Source organism: Sorex fumeus, unplaced genomic scaffold, assembly GCF_029834395.1.
Source record: "Sorex fumeus unplaced genomic scaffold, SorFum_2.1 ptg000131l, whole genome shotgun sequence".
Classification (NCBI taxonomy): Eukaryota; Metazoa; Chordata; class Mammalia; order Eulipotyphla; family Soricidae; genus Sorex; species Sorex fumeus.
Window position 1 is genome coordinate 39,904,838 of NW_026606188.1, and position 22,297 is coordinate 39,927,134.

At 51.7% G+C, this 22,297-nt stretch overlaps 1 protein-coding gene across 1 annotated transcript; it reads right to left on the reverse strand.

Moving 5' to 3' along the window:
• Nucleotides 1-3,249: 3,249 nt before the first annotated feature.
• On the reverse strand, nucleotides 3,250-8,237 carry AMIGO1 (adhesion molecule with Ig like domain 1). The gene is made up of 2 exons (XM_056139109.1): nucleotides 8,087-8,237; nucleotides 3,250-7,686 (listed from the first exon to the last, which is right to left on the reverse strand). Exon 2 carries the CDS (start codon nucleotides 7,622-7,624, stop codon nucleotides 6,140-6,142), a length of 1,485 nt encoding a protein of 494 aa, XP_055995084.1. The 5' UTR covers nucleotides 7,625-7,686; nucleotides 8,087-8,237; the 3' UTR covers nucleotides 3,250-6,139.
• Nucleotides 8,238-22,297: the final 14,060 nt, after the last annotated feature.

Genomic DNA, 22,297 nt, shown 5'->3' on the forward strand with positions numbered 1-22,297 from the left:
AAAATTATTGGAACTCAACTAACCCCTGCCCCAGACACAGAAGCCTGCCACAGGCAGGGAGGAGAAGGCTACTTTCCACCGCATGCCTGAGGGTACAGTGGCTTGCAGTACCTAGGCCAGGCAGCAACAGCAGAGGCGCTGGGACTTCCGGCTCCTTTTCTGCCTGAATCGTTTCATTCCATCCTGGGATCCAGGAACAGAAGAACCAGATGTCGTCTGCACAGCCCTGCCAGAGCTCGCCAGGGCTCCCCCAGCGCACACGCCCGTGGGGCCAGCTAGGCGCCGGCTGCAGTCCAGCCTTCCCAGTGCCCGGCCAGACTAGAAGAAGTCACAGGTCACCTTGCAAAGGCCTGCCTGCCCCTGCACCACCCCCCTCGGTGGGTCCAAGAATAGAAGCCCCTGTTTGGAATCCACCTGCAGTCATTGGAATCTCCCAGATGATTCTTTAACCTGCCGGAACCAGAGAATGTCCAGACTTAAGGCCGCATATCTGTGTAGACATGGGGGACCTCTAGCCTCCTGCTTCATTTCCAGTCTGTGTGGCACTTCCTGAGGGTCCCCAGAGCAGGGCCTGGCCTCTGATCAGACCCACACCGACAGCAAGTGTGGGGGCTGGGCATGGGGCAGCAACTCCTCTCCCTGTGTGCATTGTACACACAGATGTGTGTCCTCCCCACCGAGTTTGGGGTCCGTGCTGGAGAGCACTGGCCAGTGCCCCACAGGTTTCATACCCTGGCACACTGGCAGATGCTTTCTCAGGCATGGTTCCATGCCCTCAGGGTCTCCAGGGCTGTAACCAGATGGACTTGCCTGGAAGGTGGGGGCGGGGAGTGCGGCCTACCTACGATCTTTACCAGTTTCCATCACAGTAGCTTTCCTCTCTCAAGGCCCAGGAGAGGAAGCAGCCAGTAGGGGCTTGCTGTGGCCAGACCACAAAAGCCAACCTTCCTAGGCATGGGCTGAGCCTTCCCTGCTAGGTAGAGAGGAAAAATGCAGCTTCCCCTGCTGACTTTCCGGAAGACAGGAACAAGAACTGCATTTGCTGAAAGGAAAGAAGTCAAGAGATGCGTGGAGGGGAGTGGGAACAGAGCAATCGTACTGTGGGGAGGGCTTTGCCTTGCATGTAGCCAACCCAGGTTCAATTCCTGTCATCCCATATGGTCCTCCGTGAAATGTCAGGAGTGATTCCTGACTGCAGAGCCAGGAGTAATCTCTGAGCACCGCCAGGTGTGACCCAAAGAGCAAAAAAAAAAAAAGAGAGATCAGGTGGGAGATAGACCTAACTGACCCATCACTGGAATTTTAGCTTCAGTCCTAAAGCAGCTGTTGGAAGGGCCTTCTCCGCTCCCCTGAATTCAGCAGGCCAAGGGCTGCCAGACAGCAGGCCAGAACTGGAGTTTGACTCAGGATCTAGGAAACTGTGGAGGGGGAGGGGAGGGCTGGGGGCAAGGGGGACAGGCTGAAGAGAAGTGGCCATGGGTTTCTTGGGTTGAGGGTGGGGGAACAATGTTGCAGGTTTGGAAACTAGGTCAGGATCTAAGATTTGGTGCTGGCTTGGACTGGTGCGATAGTACAGCCAGTAAGACATTCGCCTGTCACACAGCGGACACAGGTCTGACGCCCAGCATCCCATATGGTTCCCCAAGCAGCGCCAAGAGCAATTCCTGAATGCAGAGCCAGAAGTAAATCCTGAGCATTGCCAGGTGTGACCCCTCCCCCCACAAAAGAAAAAAAAACTTAGGAAAAAAAAAAGATTTGGTACTGGTCAAAGGAGAGGCGAGAACAGAGTCCTCTGCTTCATCTGCTCAGGCAAACTGTCAGCCAGAGCAAAAAGTGCTTTGAGGAGATGAGCAAACACTACGTGAATGTCCATTATGGGGGCGTCCTGGCAACAGTCCATCATTTCATTGACTGCCAAGGTTGCTTTACCCAGTACTGCTGGCTGTGAGGTGTCTAGCCCTCACCACATTTGTCCTGAGTCTAAGAGACAATTTTCCAGACGAGAGAAGAGTTGGACCACAAGCCCTTTGATCAAAGCTTTACCAGTTTAAGCAATTAGGCAATGCCTCAAATTCCAATTCTTTTCATTTCTCAGTCCAGTTCCACCCCCAACTTTTGGAGTCCACCATGACAGTCCCCTTCCAGAAGTACTGAGAGAGTAGCCAAAGAATTTGCAAGTTCAGAGTTTAATGGAATCCAGTCCAATTCCTGGCAGGCTCTAGCAAGAAAATGGGAATTGCATGTCTCTCTGTTCTACATAATCCAGAGGACACTTGAACCTGTCAGTGAATAGTAACCTGCTGGTTAGGTGACTAGATACCCTGGGCCAAACTAAGGTGGTTACCACTTACAACATGAAAATGTACTGGTCATTGAAATGTTGTGAAAGTGAGCTGCCTACCACTTCTTTTTAACCCAGTCCATGCATTTTCCCAAAGTGCAATTAGTAGGTACGATGTGAAGTTTTAAGAGAACTCATGGGGGGAGGGTGCATTAGATTGGGGGCGGGGGGAACCTTCTCCCCAGGGATTCAGGAAACCAATATTTCCTGAAAAAAATTTCTCTGGCTCCACCTCCGAGATGTGGAATTTTTTCAATACTTCTAAAGTGTCAGGGATATTTCCTTTAAGAATCTACCTGAGGGCTGGAGAAATAGTACAGGGTTAAGGTGTTTGTCTTTCATAGGGCTGACCGGAGTTCAGTCCCCAGCCCCTTCCCCCCCAGGAAGGACCCCTGCGCACTGCCGCATGTGGCTCTACATCACCCCACCCAAAAGAGAGGGGATGAAACAAAAATCGACCAGCTAGATGGCAAACAATGACCCACAGGTCAAAATGAGCCCACAGCTTGGTTTTGTGTAGTTTGTAAGCTAATAAGAGTGTTTACATTTTTTTAAATAGTTGAAACAACTCAAAAGCCTGGTTAACATGACATGAAATTCAAGAGTCCATGTCCATGATCAAGTCTGAATGGAATGGAGCCACATTAATGTGTTTATGTACTGTGTCTGTGGCAGCTTCTCACCCGGGCCCATTGAATAGATGCTATGGCCTCAAAAGGCTAGTCTTTGCTATCTGGCTCTTTACAGGGGAGGGAAAAAAAGCTGTTTTTAGTCCGATATGTGGAATCTCCGCATCCCCTGAGAACTGCATTCTCTCCCCAGACACACCACACCCTTCCGAGGCACAGTGAACCCCACCACACACTGCAAAGAGAAATAAACCTAAAGAAACCAGTCACAGACTATGCTAGAACAGAGACTCAAGCCAGGTTTAATGATCATTGTCTGGTTTCCAGAGCCTGGAAGCTCCAAAGATTGGCCAGCCTGGGGACACACAGTGGGAGACACGTGGGGTCAGGGGATCCCAGACTCTGGAGACGGTGCCACAGGACTATAGGGGAGTACAGAGGTGAGAACACACAGGAAGCTGGACTCGTCTCAGCTCACCCTGGCGGGACCCCCTCAACCAAGGAGAGCCGTAAATATAAGCAAAGCGGAAAGGTGATGGACACTCACAGACTAAAGCCCTGTCATGCCCAGGGAACCGGCTTCCCACAAGCCGGGTTGGTTATGGGGTGCTCACTCAGCCTTTCCTTGGAATTGGCTGGAGGCTTCTGAGGCCGGGTTCCAGCCCACTGGTGTCTGCCGAGAACCCAATCCCCCAACAGTTTTGTCACCTGGAACCACGACCCACACAGCGCCCACTCTCAACCGGGCATGGCAGACAGGGACAGTCTCTTCCAAGGGGCTCTGGGTGGGCAGAGTTGCGAGACTGGACGCCTCAAGGCTTTCTCTCACTCTCTGAGATGAAAAAGATGGGTCTACTGGCTCAGGAGTTCTGAGAATGTCCCCAGCCCCCACTGACACCATCAGCGCCTCAGAGTAGCCTTCCAGGGCCCAGCTGAGAGGCTGCAGTGAGGAGTCGCTCAGGTTCCCTGAGAGTCTGAGGAGGGGGTCTCTGTATACTGCTGCTCTGACCACTAAAGTCCCAGAAGCCCGGGAATAAAACCCCCACAGGTCACGTCGGAAGAGTGACTGGAGCTGCTGGGGACCCTGCCAGTTCCCTGCTGGGCCCATCGGTGACCTAGTTCTACACTCCCTTATCCAGCCTTGGATCCAAGGCAGGTTTCTGAGGGGTCTGAAGGTATCTCCTCACTCTGGGGGCCCTGCCAGGGTTCTCAGCCTGTGCAGCTAACACCAGCCTTTGCAAAGAAGTTGTTTGGGGCCGCAAAGGTGAAGCTTTAGGGAGTTCAGAAATCAAAAACACAAGAGTGTGGGAGGGAGAAACAGCTGCGTTTGTAGTGGGGGAGCCTGGCGTGGTCACTGTCTCTCCTACAGGGAAGAAACTCACGGGTCTGAAGGTGCACATGGGGAAAGGCCATTCTGCACGGTGGGTGTCAGCAGGGACAGGACGCAGGGTCCCGAGGGAAGCAGGTGCATGCATGGGGGAGCACAGGAGCCTGTTCGCAGCCCAGCCCCACACGGGCAGCTCCCTCTCCACGGCCAGCACCCATCTCCCTCCCGCTCCTAGCGGCAGTGGGGGTCAGGCCCTCCCAGCCCACATCTGCCCCCACAGGAAAGTGACACTCGCTGGAACCTAAAGAAAAGATGAGGAAACAAGACAATCTGGACAACCTCAAACAGACAGGGACCCTAGGGGGAGGGGGGGCTGCATCAGAAAAGGCTTTCACCTTTGCCCAGTCCCTCCAGAGCTCCAAGGGACCATCCCCTGGGGCCTGTAGGACAGAGGGCGCCATGACCGCGCTCCCCAGCATTCCTTGATTCCATGGGCAGTCCACTGGGCCATTCTCTGCCCTCACCACCAGGACATGGAACGTCAGACTTGACCTCTGGCTGAGGGACAGCATGGACGGATGTGGTCCCCGTGTCCTCATATCTCTAGATGAGTGCCAAGGGGGTCACGGGGAGAGCACAGAACCCAATCACCCTCCTAACTGTTGGGGCAGGGAGGGCGAGATGGCTCCATCCCAACCCTCTGGTGACAGTGACGGTGACTAGCCAAACCCTTTCTAGCCCAGCAGGTGCCCGGCCTTTCAGCACCTCCTACGTCTGCAGGGCAGCAGATGAGGCAAAACTGCGAACCCCACCTAAGCGAACCCCACCTGAGCACGATAAGGAGGCTGGGGAGAGAGCAGACCCAGAAAATCAGGTCACTCCACTGGGTGCTACACAACGGAGGCCGTGGCCCCCGCAGCTGCCCCTCCCGGTGGGAAGCCACCTCCCCCCTCACATCTGGGGCAAGTGGCCCCAACTCCTCTGCCTTCAGTGACCGCACCTTGCTCTGACACATGGCCACTGGCCACGGGTGTCAGCTGTCAGAGAAATGGCCTATTTGGGGTTTGCACCCCCGTTTTTGTGCCGGGATGCTGAATCCCCTCCCCATTTCACACTGTCACCCTCAGGACCGTTGGTCCCTGGGCCGAGGTCCAGAGGCCACGACATCTCACACTGTTGCCACATCTGACTGGCAACAGGCCAGTCTCCCGCCCAGATTCCCCAGGGCCCACTGGGAACGCGGAAGGCAGCAGAGGGAAGACTCAGCTGAGCTGTGGGGAGCGTTTCTGACTGAGGCCCACCCTTCCCGTCTGACTCAGTTTCCCACAGGTTCTCATTTCCCCAGCTGTCCCATGTTCCCATGTGACTTCCTGGCCACAGAAGATTCACTGTAGCTTCTCCCAGGTGTGGCGAGCTCTCTCTAACACACGCAACAGCACAGGTGTGGGTGGGCCAAGACAGAAGCGGAAAAAAATAAAAAGTGGTGTTTCCCCCCCAAAATATGATTTTCTCCAAAGGAGCTAAGGATGACCCTGACGAGTTGAGGGAATCCGCTCTTCCTCCCAGCCCTTCCTCTCTCCTCCCCAGCGCAGATACGGCCTCTTGGAGCCAGGCCTCAGGGCAGGTGCAGTAGGCACCTCACATTCAGCCCTCCGCCTCTGAAAACTCGGACAGCCACACCCGGGCTGGGGTCTTGCCTGCGGTCGTACCCACGACCCATTCCCTCGAGGTCAGGGGGAACCCACCCGTCTGGGAGCAGCCCGCCCTCTCCTCCATCCCTTCGGAGCCTTCCGGGGTGCATTACCTCTCCAGGGGCACAATCTCCCCACCAACCCGTCCTGCTCACACCACGATGGGTGTATCAGAGAAGACTGAGCTGACGGACTCGGGATCCGACAGCCGCCGCTGACCCTTGCCGGCCGCCTCGGGCACCGGCAGGGTGTTGCCCGGCTTGAGCTTGCCATTCTGACCCTGGCCAGGTCCGGCGGGCTCCAGGAAGGCCACCCGCCGGTCAAAACCATCGTCCTTGTCCTCACCGGCCACGGGCTCGTGGTTGGGTGTGGTGCTAAGCATGGAGGAGCTGAGGCTGTCCCCTTGGTGGCTGGACGGCTTCTCCACGCCCCGGCACCAGCAGCGGCATGGGGTGAGGTACAGGTAGATGAGGACCAGGACCACGCTGAGGATACAGCCCACCAGGGTGGTGTAGGCCGTGTTGAAGGTGTCGTGGTGCCCGTGCAGGGTGAAATTATACACCTTCAGCTCCACGGACAGAGTCTCGTTGAAAGCCTCCCCCATGGCGTGGCAGGTGTACACGCCCGAGTCCTCCACCTGCACCTGCCGGAAGTGAAGGCTGCCGTCCTTGGACACCGTCACGGAACCGTTGGCCGCCTCGTCCAGGACCCGCTCGCTGTTGGGAGCGACCCACACCTTGGTCATGCCCTGCTGCTTGGTGTCACACTTGATGGTCAGGGTGTCGCCCAGGTGGGCCTCCCAGGCGCGCTCCTTGTACTCGCTGCAGTTGAGGAAGCCCAGGTGGAAGACGCTGTGGCGCACCTTGGCCTTCATGCAGTAGAGATCCTCCTGGAAGTCGAGCACGGAGCTCAGCTGCCGGTACTGCCAGTGGGAGAAGAGCTGGTAGAGCTCACAGTCGCAGTTCAGGGGGTTGTTGTGTAGGTACAGCCCGTTCTTGACCCAGGCGGGCAGCTTCTGCAGGTCGGACAGGGGCAGGAAGTTGAGCTTGTTGGAGGAGAGATCCAGGAGGGTGAGCTTGGGGAGCTTGGCGCCTTCCTTGACCAGCTCCAGAGGGAAGCGCGTGATCTGGTTCTGGCTCAGGTAGAGTTTCTGCAGCTGGCCCATGTCGTCGAAGGCGCAGCGGTCCACGGCCACGATGTGGTTGTTGTACAGCAGCAGCACCTCCAGGGCCTGCAGCTCGCTGAACAGGAACTCATCCAGCGACCGCAGCTGGTTGGAGGACAGGTCCAGGTAGCGGAGGTTGGGGACCGGGGAAAAGGCCTCGGAGGAGATGAAGTACAGGTGGTTGTGGCTCAGCAGCAGGGAGTGCAGGTGGGTGAGGCGCGTCGGGGTCCACTCGGCCCGCAGGCGGCTCAGGTTGTTGTGGCTGAGGTCCAGGAGCGCGGTGTAGCTGGGCAAGGAGTGGGGGACGTTGGGCAGCTGCTGCTTGGAGCAGCTGAGGATGTTGCTGGCGCACAGGCAGGCGGCGGGGCAGCTCACCCCGGGCCGGCCGGCTCTGACCACTTCCAGGAGCAGCAGGAACCAGGAGGGCGGCAGGAGCCAGAGGCCTCGCAGGTGGCGGCGCCGGGGTTGCATAGTGTCACCGGGGAGGACCAGGAAGGCCACGGGGGAGGCGCAGGAAGTCACGCAGGCGTGCTCTGGTGGGGGACAGCGGGGAGGAGGGCGGGTCACTACAGGCTGGAGGGAGAGGCCACGGGCGGCGGGGTGGTGGGTCCCCCGCTCCGCCCGCACCACCCCCTGCTCGCCTTGTCCCCTGGCGCTGGGAGGGAAAGGCCCCGCGCCACCAAGGGCTCCGAATCCTGGGGCCCCGGAGAGCGGGCGCGGCCCCGCAGGGCTGGACACGGGGTCCGGCGGGCGGTGGGTTGCGGGGGCAGGCGGGGGGAGATGGGCGGGGTCTGGAGGCGGGGTCGGCGGGGTCTCGGGGAGGAGCCGCGGGAAGGTCACCGGGGCACCCCGCCGGCCCGGGCGCGTCCCGGGAGGCTCGCGGGTCCCCGGGCTGTCGGCGGGCCCCCCTCCCCCGGCCTCCGGCCACTGCACCTGCTCGGCGAGGACGCGTCTCAGCCCGTGGCCGCTGCGGGAGCTCCGTCGCGGCCTGGCCCAGCAGCGGCGCCCCACGGGCCGGCCTGTCGCGGCGCCCACCGGCCGCCGGGGCCCGCGCCGGGCACCATCGCCTCCTCCGGGGCCCCGAGCGCGCTCGCCCCCTCGGCCGCCGCCTCCGCTGCGGGGGTCCGGCCGCGCGGGGAGCCGTGCGGGGCGCGGGAGGCGCCGCAGCCGAGCGCCGGGAGCGGGTGGGGGCAGGAGCACCGCGCGCGCGCCCGTCGCCGCCGGAGCCTCGGGGCGCGCGCGCGCGGGGGCGGGGCGGGCGCACGTGCGGGGTTGGGGGGTCGCCGCGCGCCCCGCCGCCCCCGCCGCGCCCCCCGGCCCCGCCGCGCCGCCCCCGCGCCCGACCCCCGCCCCTGCCGCCGCCCGGCCCGGCTCCCCGCGCGAACACTCTCGGGAAAGTAGGTCAAACTGAACGGAATTCGCCGAAACTGACTCCGGGGCGAGCAGCCTTTTAATTTCACGATTAAAGCGGATCGGGCTCGGCTCCCGCGTGTCAGTGTTGGCGGGAAATTCATCAATCACGCTGGAGGTGCCCCCTCTCTCTCGCCCCCAGATTTGGAGGTGGGGGCCTCTCGCAGGGGTCTCTAAGATCCGAATATTTCGAAAATTTGTGGAAAGTCCTAAAAAATCAAAAATTGGGGCCGAGAGAGCACAGCGCGGGGGAAGGCACTTGCCTTGCAGGGCGCAGACCCGACCCAGGTGCCATCTCATACGGTTCCCCGGGCCGCCAGGAGTGAGTCCTGAGTGCAGAACCAAGACCAAGGCCTGAGCACCTTTGAGTGCGGCTCCCAAACACAAAACATAAAATTTCAGTCTTGGATCTACAGTGCTTGGGGCAGCGGTTAAGTATTCGCTGCACCACGGACAATTCAGCGGGGTGGGGCTGGGAGTCTTGGTGCCTGGCCAGGATCCCTCTTCCCCAAATGCTTCTCCCAGCTGCCTCTCCTTTCCTGGCCTCTGCTTTTCTCCTCCAAACCCTTCCCAGCCTGAGGGACCTTATTCATCGCCTAGACCTCACCCCGGCCCACTTTCCAAACCCACTCCCCCCGCCCCCCCACCCAGAGTAATTCCATACCGGCTTGTCACCTAATCTCTGAGATGAGGATAGTGTGTGTTTCTTTAGGGTCACCCCCACCTCTGCCAACCCCCTGGAGCTGTAACCCACTGGTGGCGGTGGGCAGTGTGGGTCTTGGGGGAGGGGATGGTGAAAAGAAGGGAGATTGCACAGTTTTTTGACTGCACAGTTTCTGACTTTAGGTTTGAGACAGTAGATCCTGGGGAACAAATCACATTTTTATTCTTTCTAGTCTCTTACAACATCAGGAGCAAGGCTGAAATTAATATCTCAATACATTAGCCTGCTAAGAGTTTGAAAAAGAATTTATATCTGTCACACATGTTTTACTATGAATTTAAGTCAGCATTTTATCACCTTGAAGCGTGCTGGCATGTGAGAGTGCAAAAGCCTTTTTAGGTATCGGAAACAAAGTGGGGAGGGTGTCAGGGAGTGGGAAAGCCCCAATCCACCTTACTCTCTATTGCCAGTTCTTAAGGGACACATAACAATCGTCCCTCAAACTCAGTAGCTCACTGGAACAGACACGCATCGTTTTTAACTGTTTCTGTTGACCAGAGTTGAAGAGCGGCTGGGCAGGTAGTTCTGGCTGGAGGCTCCCACAGCTGCCATCAGTGGAAGCTTGACTGGGACGAAAATCCTTCGGCAGCAGCTTGGCTTCCTTGTGTGTCAGCGAGACTGGCTGTCAGCAGGACACCTTGGCTCCTCTCCCCCAGAGACTTCCTTTCATGGAGGACTGCTTGAGTCTCCTCCCATCATGGTGGCTGGCCTCCCTCAAGGCCAGGGAGCCAAGAGAGACCCAGACTGAAGACACTGCAGCTCTCGAGGGCGCACCTGTCCCCTCCACCTTGGTCACATAGACTTGTGCTGGCTTAGTAGGAAAGGTGATGACAGAAAGAGGAGCAGGAGGAGGTAGTCCCCAGGGGTAAGCTTCCAGGCTGGCTGTCACACAGGTCATCTCTGTAATCACATGTTTTTCTAGTTCTGAAAACTCTTTAAGAATTCATAAAAGTAGAGAAAATAGTCCAATGAACTCCCTCCCGTGAATTTCACACTCACGTCAATTATCTAGGAAATGGCACTTTTTTTTCTTTTTGGGTCACACCTGGCATTGTACAGGGGTTACTCCTGGCTCATGCACTCAGGAATTACTCCTGGCGGTGCTTGGGGCACCGTATGAGATGCTGGGAATCGAATTCAGGTCGGCCGCATACAAGGCAAATGCCCTACCTGCTGTGCGATTGCTCCAGCCCTGGCAATGGCACATTTTACTTTGTACAAGTAGCCCTGAAGAAGCCATGTCACCTGCCACCAATGTAGCTTAGACCCAGCATCCTGCCTCTCTCTTGCTCTGTCCTATTTCTTCAGTTGTTAGAGGATAGAGGAGAGACAGATTCAAAGAAAGAAACCCACTTCTATCCAACATATCATAACTGTAGGTATCTGAAGTGTGAAGAAGTTATTACAGTTATGTGTCCTTAGCCGATTTCCCCCCTTATAGATAGCTCACCAGAGAAACAACTCACTTACTTTGCATGCAGGAACCCCAGATTCGATCCCCAGCTCTGAGCCCAGGCTGTGTGGGACACCCCTCCACCCCCCAACAAACACAAGCTCACCCTGCAGTGCCCATACTGTTTCCAAATTATTATGCATGCGATCACCTAGGAATGTGTTAACAAGCAAATTCTGAATTAGGAGGTTCAGGGTGGGGCCTGGAATTCTGAATTTGGTAAGTGGGGGTACCAGGGATCAAGCCCAGGACCTCTTAACACTTGTGCCAAGTGCTCTGCCACCGACTGCGCTCCTGGTTCTGCATGCCTAACATGCTGTCAGGGCAATGCAGGCTTGGACAGTCCCCGAGACAGGCTTGGAGAAGCAGGGGTCTGGCCATGCTCTCAACCCCTAGCCCTAGTTTTGATGAATTGAAATTAAATAACATTATAGATTACTCCCTAGGTTTCTCTAGCCACATTTCAAACACTCAGCTGCTACCTAACTGCCTTATTGAATAGGTAGTCTATTGAATAGGGTCGTGGAAGTTCCATTGTGTGGTTCTGATCTGGGGAATGAGCTCATGATAGCTTCTCCCACAGCTGCTTTCTAGACCTAAACAACCATCGGAACAAAATCCACAACAAAAAGAGAACCTTGGCAGGATAAACAGTGACCAGTTATTTCTAGTAGGCATTTATTTTCTTTTGCTGGAATGGATCAACCCAGCGTTCCTAAATATATTCTGAAATGCTGCTTTGGTTAGTTCATCATCTCTTTTTTTTTTTTTTGGCTGGGGTGGGAGGGGAGGAGGAGGAGGGCGCTCAAGGGTTACTCCTGATAGTGCTCAGTGGGCCATATGGGGTGCTAGGGATTGAACCCAGGTCAGCCAATTGCAAGGCAAATCCCCTCCATGCTGTACTATTTCTGTGACCCCAAGTCTTCACTATTAAGAATGTTTTCCTGGGGCTGGAGCAATAGCATAGTGGGTAGGGCATTTGCCTTGCATTGTGGCCAATCTAGGGTTTGATCCTCATTATCACTATGGTCCCCTGAGCACCGCCAGGAGTAATTCCTGAGTGCAGAGCCAGGAGTGAGCCCTGAGCATCACAGGGTGTGGCCCCTCCCCGCCAAAAAAAAAAAAGCCAAAAGCCAAAACGAAGCAAAAAAGAATGTTTTCCCTCCTTTTAGGAGCTGGGAAAATATCTCAGCAAGCCCCAGTTTGATCCCCAGTACTGGGTGTCCCCCTGAGCACTGCTAGGGTGACCTAATGACCAGAATTTGGGAACTGAGCAGTGCTGCTCCACCTTAGCCTGGAAAATTCCAGCCCAATTGATTAAGTATTGCTGGGAGTGAAGTGGCCCCAGACCTGAGCTCTGCTTGGGAGCCCCTGCCCATGCCATTGCCCGCAGAAAACCTCTCCTGCCCCGGCACCACATATGGTCCCCTGAGTACTACCAGAAGTGATTCCTGAACACTGAACCAGGAGTAATCCCTGAGCACTGCCAGGTGTGACCCCAAACACCCTCAAAAAAAGAAAACCCTTATTCCTTTAAACCCCAGGTGTCTGACTCTCCTTTTAATTTTAGGTCAAGGTTGTTTTATTTTCTGGGCACACGTAGGCATTCCCTTCCATGATACCCTTTCAGGTTGTACATATGTCCTTAGGTGTACAAATGTTCACCTGTTATTTTGCTTTTTGGCATATCCCCTTCCCCATCAGACTAAGCTTCCTGAAAGCAGGGTCACCCTATGCCTGGATAATAGGCAGTCAACATAACATCGTTGAATTAATTTGTTAATAATTGCATGAAATTATTATATTTTAAATATGTTAGTCTCAATGCCTGGTTTCAAAAGAAGTAAGGATGGAGCACAGTGGTTTAGATAAGTTAAATATGCTGGTTAAATATACTTTGGATATTTCTTTGTTCTCCTAAATATACTTTGTTCTACTAAATTTGATTCGGTTAACTGGAAAATGGTATGTTCATTGCAGCACTAGTCACAATAGACAGAGATCCAGATACAACCCCAGTGTCTAAGATCAGATGACTGTGTAAAGAAACTGTGGCATATATGCACTGTAAATAGAAGTTGTCATAAGAAAAGATGAAATGAAATTTGCTACATGGGTTGATCTGGAGAGTACCGTGCTGAGAGAAGTCAGAAGAGGAACAGACACAGGATGACTCTCATATTTGAGATATAAAAAAACAAAGTAAGAAAAATAACAAATTCCCAAAAGCAACAGAAGCAGAACCGGTCTTCAGTCGGAAGCTTACCAGGGGGAGGTGGGCACCCTGGGGGCGGTCGTAGCACGGATTGCCTCGTGCATGGAACCCTCTCTTTAACAAGAAAAGACCTCATCTTACTTCATGTGCTCTGTGGGGGATTAAATGAGTTAACAGTGGTGAAATTGCCTTACCATTTTTTTTTTGCCTTACCATTTTTAAATATTATCTTTTTAAAAACTCCCCATGAGGGCCAGAACAATCGCTCCTAGGGGTAGAACACTTGCTTTTCACAGGGAAGGCCTGAGTTTGATCCCCAGCACTGGCAGATCCCCTATACTTGGACTGAGTGCTGAGCTTCTGAACAGTGCTGGGGGAGGCCCCAAATAAATGAAATAAAGTAAAACTGAAAAAAAAACAGCAACAAAGTAAAACTAAAAAACAACAACACACACAAATAAAAATCTTTTGAGAGTTAGACCCACCGAGAGAACCTTTTTGTAGTGCCAAGTATTGAACTCATGTCCTCATACATGCAAGATAAGTTCTCTGCTACCACCAGTGGCCCCTAGCACAGTCTTGGTATCAACATTGTACAGGTGACCTTGCATAATTGCATGCCTTGCTCCCACATTCTAGGACCTTGCTTGTCTGGAATACTTGTTGTGTGTGTGTGTGTGTGTGTGTGTGTGTGTGTGTGCGTGCTTGGGCTACATCTGACAGTACTCAAGGTTTTCTCTTGTCTCTGCTCAGGGATCAATCCTAGAGGTGCTCAGGAGACTAAATGCAGTGTCAGGAACTGACCCAGATCAGCTGCATGCAAGGCAAATGCTTATACTTAATATACTTAATCCTTATGCTACCTGTTCCTTTACATCATCCTGTTATTCGTCGATTGCCTCGAGCAGGCCCCAGTAACGTCTCTTTCATCCTAGCCCTGAGATTATATTCAAGGCTATTTAGGAGAATGAGACCCATCATTGTTACTGGTATTTGGCATATTTGGTACGCCACGGGGAGTGTGCCAGACTCTGCCCTGTGGGCAGGCTACATTCGATAGCCTGCAAGTTTGTCCAAAGTAGGAATAAGACAATAAGATGTCATAAAAAAAAGTTCTGTTAAGATGTCGCGCGGCCGCAAATGCGGCCGCGCGGTTCCGGGATCTGGATTTTATAGTCTCTGAGTCTTGGAGTTATGTTCCTTTACATAATTTTTAAAAATTTTGTATGGGTCACCATGACTTACAAAGTTATTCATGACTGAGTTTCAGACACACACCAGTTCCTTCACTAGTGTTCATTTCCTTCCACCCATGTCCTCAGGGGCTGGAGCTATAGCACAGCGGTAGGGCGTTTGCCTTGCACGCAGCCAACATGGCTGACCTGAGTTCGATTTCTCCACCCCTCTCGGAGAGCCAGGCAAGCTACCGAGAGTTTCTCGCCCGCACGGCAAAGCCTGGCAAGCGCCCCGTGATGTATTCGATATGCCAAACACAGTAACAACAAGTCTCACAATGGAGACGTTACTGGGCCCACTCAAGCAAATTGATGAACAACGGGAGAACGTGACCGTGACCATGTCCTCAGGCTCCATCCCACCCACCATTCTGCCTCTATGTCAAGCACATGTTTATTTTTTTTACTCATATTTTTCCAGTGCTCGCTCTCTCTCTTCCTAACTTTTATACTTTAATAACATTTTGCCATATGGGGTGGGGGGTGGGGTTTTATTGGGGTTCTTCATGGGAAAAAATAAGTATTGGTAAAGGGAAATGTGTTTGATATTTGCATGACTGAGACATAAACCTGAAAGCTTTGTAACCTTTCCCACAGTGATTCAATAAATAAATAAAAAAAAAATAACATTTTGCCATTTTAAATAAACATTTTAATCAATTTTGCAAAAGCTCCACAAGACGCAACAAAATTGTTATTTTTTTTTGCATTTTGTGGGGCTTTTGGGATTCTTGGAGTGTCTCAAAACAGAGAACTCTCAAGGCTGGGAACATAACTGAGTGGTAGATAGCTTGCCTTGAGTGTGCCGGAGGCTCCTTATTCAGTCCCCAGCACCTACCCCCAGAGGTGATTGAATATTCCTGTTGATTAAATCATGGACACTTTCTTGACTTTTCACACTCACATATGAACTTCTCAAAATAGTCCTACCTTCTCCTGGAGTTCTAGTGTAGGGGGTAGGGGGCTTGCCTTCACACAGCCCTTCTAATCCCTGACACCCCATATAGTTAGTTCCCAGAGTGATCTGAGTTGTCATTCCAGGAGTAATTCGTAAGCATTGCTGTGTATGTGTCCCCCTCCCTCCCCAAATAAAAAAGTCCTGCCCTGAGAATAATGTGTCTTAAAATATGACTGAAAAGTAAATTTTGGCTCAAAATGTTATTTTAGCCATTAGAGGTGGGGTTCTGCAGTCAGTTTGCATTGCCCAGACATCCTGAAGATAGAAACTCAGTTACAACTGAGATGGAGACTCAGTTACCCAGGTGTTACTACAAACCAGATGCCCCTGGAGCCCTGTGTGGGAGTCTGGATGACCAGGAGCCTTCCCCTCCCCCAAACAAAATGGTCTTTTCTTCTTTAATAACGTTATTAGAATCTAGAACTATTTTCTTATTTTTGTTGTTGGAGCTGGAGCGATAGTACAATGGGTCAGGTACTTGCCTCGCAGCCGGCTGACCCGGGTTGGATCCCTGGCATCTCACATGTTCCCCCTGAGCACAGACAGGAATGATTTCTGAACACAGCCAGGAGTAACCCCTGAGCATCACCTGCAGCGAGCGCTTGGGGAGGCGGGGGCTTGGGGGGTGGGAGAATGCTGTTCCTGGCTCTGGGCTCAGGATTGACCCCTGGTGGGACCTGGAATTCAAACCTGGTAGCATCACTGCAGCTGCCTGAGGGCAAAGCAGCACCTTCCTTCCTGGACTCTCTCTCGGACCCAGGGATATTTTCTTATCCGTGAAATCTCTTTTGATGTCTAAAAGTTTTATATCTAATATTACACAGGGGATTGCCCTGCCACAGAGACAGGGGGGATGGGGGGATGGGGGTGGGAGGGATATTATCCATGGTGGTGGAAAATGGGCACTGGTGGAGGGATGGGTATCTGATCATTGTATAATTGAAACCAAAGCACAAAAAATTGTAAATCTACAACTTAAAAAAAATAAAATAAAATAAAATAAAGGGAAAAAAAAGTTTTATATCTAATATTAAAATATAACTAATGAGAAATTTTAGTTAGTTTTCGTCTCATATGAGTCCTTGACCAGTTTTGTATTGTATCTGGGAAGTTAATATCTCCATTTAGGAAGTCAGTGCTTTTGTTGTTTGGGGGAGGGATTACAGTTAAATTAAATGGTAGGAATTTTTCTCTCTTATTTAAGGCCTTTGAGTAACTCTTTGAGTTAACCATACTCATTTGAGTCCTTTTTTTTTTTCTCATTTGAGTCCTTACTACTCATTTATGTTCAGAGTTCCTGTTCTTCAACCACTTGCACTGTCCTTGGTTTAATTATAATATTAAGGTCTAGCCCTTCCCAGGAAGGTGAGGAATTTAGACAGCAGGGCTGGAAGATACCTTAGCAGACAAGTTCACAAACAAACACGGGAACGAGCTGATTGAAGGTTAGAGAGGGATTGTAGCTCTGTGGTGGGTGAGTATGATCTATCTAGAGTCAGACTTATTTGGATCAGCGTTTGATACTGGGGGCCCTAGAGATAGTACAGGGGATAAGGCCCTTGCCTTGCATGTTGACAACCTAGGTTTGATTCCTGAGCACAGAGCCAGGAGTAAGCCCAGAGCACTGCCAGGTGTGGTCCAAAAGCAAAACAAAACATAAGAGCACCTTCCTAATTGGTTGTGAGGGTTTAGTGAATACATACACCTAACCTAATCCTAGCACACAGTAGGAACTTTACAAATGATGGGGAGTGGGGATCGGGGAAGCGGGGAGCCAAAGTGGCCGTGTCCTTCCTCCTGGTTCAGGGTTCTGTTAAATGCACTGAGACTTTCTGGGGATACTGCAGAGCAGCTAGATTGGAAGAGAGTCTGGGATCTGTGGCCAGGACTCTACTGGGGTTACAGCCACAAATTAAGGACATTGTAGGATTCCAGTGGTGATGAATGAGAGGTAGAAAGGGGAAACCCAGGAGAAGAGAGCTGAAGAGACAGTACAGCAAGTAGAGTGGTTGCCTTGTACACAGCCCACGTGGGTTCAATACCCAGCATCGAAAAGGGTCCCTGGACAAGATCAGGAGTGATCCCTGAGCTCAGTTGGATATGGCTTCAAAACAAACAATCAAAAGGAAGACCAGTAGCAGCTGAAGTTGTGAAGGGCTCAGAGCCAGGAATAGAGTGGCCCAATCCTGCCAGTCTGTCTCCAGAGGGCACACACCAGCCCAGAAGGAAGGACAAGAACAAGCAGCAAGTGATTTCTTTAAAATCATGAGCAGTACCAGAGTAATAGTACAGCCATAGGGTGTTTGCCTTGCAAATGGCAGACCCCAGGTCCATCCCCAGCATCCCAGATGGTCCCCTGAGCACTACAAGGACTGATTCCTGAGTGCAGACCCAGGAGTAACCCCTGAGCATCGCCAGGTGTAGCCAAAAACAAACAAAAACCAACAACAACAACAACAACAAAGCAAAAAAACACATGATCATGGGGACATTGATGGAGGGAAGCGGACACTGATGAAGGTATTGGTGTAGGAACATGGCTGAAACTCAGTCATGAATAACGTTGTAAGTCATAAAAATAAAACAAGTGCAGGGGACTGGAGAGACAGCTCAATGGGTCAGGCACAGGCTTGCTTGAGGCCCGGGTTTGATCTCCAGCGCTGTACCATCCACCCCTTCCTCCAGGAGTGAGCACTGAGCTCAAGTGACTCCTGAGTCACATAGAACAGGACTCCAAGTAAATTAAAAATAAATAAAGCCGTGGGCAGACTAGATGCGGCTCCATACAGAGTGCATGTTTCACCTGTGTGAAGCCCAGAACTTGATCCCTGACACTGTCACTGTCCTCCTGTTGTTCATCGATTTGCTTGAGCAGATCCAATAACATCTCCATTGTGACACTTGTTTCTGTGTTTGGTATATCAAGTACGTCACAGGTAGCTTGCCAAGCTTTGCCATGTGGGCGAGATACTCTCAGTAGCTTGCCGGGCTCTCTGAGAGGGGCAGAGGAATCAAACCTGCGTCAGCCGGGTCGGCCACGTGCAAGGCAAATGCCCTACCCGCTGTGCTACCACTCCAGCCCCCCTGACAGTATAAAAAATAAAAATAAAAACACTAAATAAAAATCAAAACCATGGAAAGGACCAGGGGAGGGCTCGGAGCATGAACCTTGGGTACACTGGACCCCGAGTGCGATCCCCAGCACCGCATGATCCCCATTGCCAGGTGTGGTCCAAGTGGTCACCAAGACTGCTGCCGGTCTTGGCGAGGCTCAATAGCCAGACTGAATGCTGAGGAGCAGACCCTAGGGGTGTCAAAAATAAATAAAACTGTGTATGGAGGAACTCCTGTTGGCACTTTCTGTAGCTGAGAAGCAAGTTCAGTTCTGGGCAGCACTTTGCCGGGCTGGGGCACAGCCAGAGGCAGCTGCTGGAACAGAGCACGGCCTGTGATGTCTCTATCACCGAAGCCTTCTTGTGAGCAGCTCTCGTGCCCTCAGGACAGACCACTGTGTTATATGACGGGTTGAGGCCAATATGCCAGAGAAATAGTTTCAGAAAATAAAAGTAATGTGGAGTTCATGCCCAATTCAATCAGCTTAATTAATGGCTGAACAAATAGCAGTACTCTTACATTATGAAAAGAAAGAAAGAAAGAAAGAAAGAAAGAAAGAAAGAAAGAAAGGAGAAATAGTTTCAGGATATAAAGCACATGCATGCAAAGAACTTTCATGCATGAAACCTGGTTTTAATCCTCAGTACTGCAAAAAGATAAGAAAAAACCCATAAAACAAATGAAAAAATAGTTTTTCCTAGAAAAATTAGGATCTAAAAATTTAGTTTGTGAATTCTACTCAATTTAAGAAACATCTCTATAGTCTTGGGCTAGAGCGATAGCACAGTGGGTAGGGCGTTTGCCTTGTACGAGGCCAACCCGGGTTCGATTTCTCTGCCCCTCTCGGAGAGCCCGGCAAGCTACTGAGAGTATCCCGCCCAGATGGCAGAGCCTGGCATGCTCCCCATGGTGTATTTGATATGCCAAAAACAGTAACAAGAAGTCTCACAATGGAGTGCCTGCTTGAGCAAATCGATGAACAATGGGAGGACAGTGCTAACAGTGCTACAGAGCTCTATAGTCTTACTTTTATTTACGTTTCTTTTTTTATTTTTTGGGGGAGGCTCTTATAGTCGGCTGAGCTCAGTTTCTACTCCTGGCTCTGTGCTCATGGATCACTTCTAGTGGGTTTGGGGGACCACACAGGGTGCTGGCAATTAAACTCAGGTTAGCTGGATGCAAGGCAAGCATTTTACCTGCTGTACTATTGCTCCTTGGTGGTCTTTTCTTGTTTAGGACTGCATTAAAATGGTGTAGTCCTTGTGGTCAGCCAGAAAGGGTTGTGGATTAATTGTGGTGAGTTGGTTCTTATATCACCTCCATCCTCCACCAGTGATGTGATTGCGGGCAAGTTACTTGGGCCTCCGTTTTCTCACATATAAAACAGTAGTTATGTTACCTCCTCCCTGTGAAGTGCATCCCAGAGCACTTGATTCACTGCATAAGGCTTCTTAGGAGCATGCAAAGAAAGCTCTTTGATGATCCAGGCTGTGGAGAAACAGTCCCCTTCAGAGCAATTCTCCTGCTGTATCTCTCAGACTGTCTACACCAGGATCTCCAAGGAATCTGGTGGGGAGGGGGGTGGGCAGGGGGAGACGGAAGGACTTCAAGGCTCACCCCAGAATTTCTTAGTATTCATAAAAATAAGGCCTGGGACACTGTAGTTAACATGAAATTCAGTCATTTTATGCACGCCCAAATTTGGGAACCACTATTTAGGACTTTGGTGTGGATTGAGAATGTTGATGAGTGCTTTGGATTTCTTTTAGGAGGCATGACAGCACCTAGGACTTTACTTTGGGAGGAAGTGGTAGTAACCACTCCTGAAAGTTGAAGACCTGTGTATGAACCAGTGAGAATCTCAACAACTGCAAAGGATGACCTACCTGATAGGTTTCAGGTAAAGAGCTTTCTTGTAGGACCTCACAGAGATTTAGTGTCTTTAGGGAGTTGCATTATTAGCTGTAGTTTTGAGAAGGATTGAAACAGTGGTTTGAATGGCAGAGAGTCTTGCAACCCCAGATTTATCCCCTTTCTGTGGGTACCACTAGGATGCTTGTATTCCCAAGAAGCAAATTGCTCTCATCCAACGTGGAGTAACCTTGGGCAGAATTCCCATCATGCCCTTTCCTTTAACTTCCTGTGGGTCTTACCCAGACATGAATGTGTTCAGCTTTAACCAGCATCTCTTCATCTATGGTTAGAGTACAGAGTTAGTTTGGCCCAAGATACATAAGAGCCTGGAGATGTTCTTTTTTTTTTTCCCAGAAATTTAAGGAGAGAAAATCTAACAGATTTTCATCTTGATGTCTGTGGTTGGTCTTGTATGTATTTTCATGAGAAAGAGGGAAGAAACAAAAAGAATGTGGCTTAGAATTCTAGTCACACATACCCTTTTGTGAAACCAATGAATTCTTTGCCCCTGAGCACATGGGTCTGTACAGGATTTTACACACATTTATTGGCAAACAAAGGCTTCATAGAGCTTATCCATGGAGTGCTGAGTTGAGTGTCTCTGTTCTTGGTTTGTTTTGTTTTCGGGAGATATCTAGCGATGCTCAGGGCTTAGTCCTGGCTCTGTGCTTAGGGTCTGTGCTCCTGGAAGGCCATATAGGTTGCTGGGGGTTGAACCCAGGTCAGCTGTGTCCAAGGCAAATGCCCTACCCACTACACTATCATTCTGGCCCATCTGTTCTATTTTAGCCTCTAAAGGGATGAGCAGGTCGGTTGGGTAGATATGTCAGAGGACCCAGTTTCTATTCTATCTTCTGACATATCATTCTCTGTTCATGGAGCTTTTCCATCTTGAGGTCATAAATTCCCCATCACAGGAAGTAGAGACTGGACAGCAATTTTGCCCAAATGTCTTATCAGTCTTATCAGTCTTTTCACTCATTTTCTCTCACACACACCCATTCATGCAGAGCAAGAGCTCCTGTGAACTCAAGTGTAGAAAAGTAGAATAGGAACCAGGTGAAGAGCACAGTGGGAGAGCACATGCCAAGCAAGTTCAAGGCCCCGAGTCGGATCCCCTGCACCACTGAGTTTCTTGAGGACTTCTCCGGTGGGGAGGGCGGCCCTCATTTTCCAAAGATTAGAAAAATGGAATGTGAAAATAGGTGCATAAGAAGCAGTCTCTGCTCTGAAGTGCCTTAATTTGAGGAGACACAGTGAGTCACGCTGTGTGGTGACAGGGGACAGCCCTGTTCCGAGGGCGGTGGAGCCACGGAGAGGAGAGCAAACGGCCAAGTCCTTCATAGCATCAGAAGTTGACCAGGTGACCCTTTGGTTCTCTTCCCAACTCAGCTATCTTCCCAGCGGTGGGGCCGAGAAGTGACGTGGAGGGGTTTATCCAGGCCGTTCCAACACACGTGCAAACAGATCCCACAGCAACGGTGACCTTGTGAACTAGTTCTTCACACAATTTCAGGGCACGCCATTCTGCTCCCCTTCCTTATAACCAAAATGGCACCTCCTTACGTCTCAGGTGAAGATACTCTGGACCTGCTTCTATTGCTCTGCTTCTGTATTTCCTGATGCCACACAGGCCTGAGCCCTTCCCAGTCACTTGACCCTCTGCCTCAGCCTCCTCTTTGGACAGAGAAGGCAGCGGAGGAGACGGAGGCAGGTGGCGGCTCAGGTGAGTGCCAGGTGGCTGTCCCCAGACAGGAAGCACGCCCTGTGACTATTCCCACGAACTTGGAGGCCTGAAAGCATTGCTTTCCCCCCAGATCCTACTGGCTTTTTTTTTCCAGCTTCCAGAGAATTCCCCCACCCTCTGCTTCCCACCAAGGTCGCTGCTCAGCAGCCTTTGATAAATGTCATTTTTTTTTGAAAGTCGCCTTGGAGAAAAGGCAATTTGACTGCAGTGAGGCAGAACAGCAAGCTGAACACCAGCCGCCCATTACTGACCAGCGAGCCCCACCCGAAGAGCAGGGCCAGGAGGAGTGGAGAGGCGCCCAGGATGCCTGGGGCTCCCTGGTCCCAGAGTCCGGTGCCCTGTCTGGTGCCCTGGCCTGAGGGGGCTTCCTCTGC

What these genes read in the sequence shown, in the direction of transcription:
- AMIGO1 (XM_056139109.1), bottom strand. Translation starts at nt 7,624, where the DNA reads ATGCAACCCCGGCGCCGCCACCTGCGAGGCCTCTGGCTCCTGCCGCCC.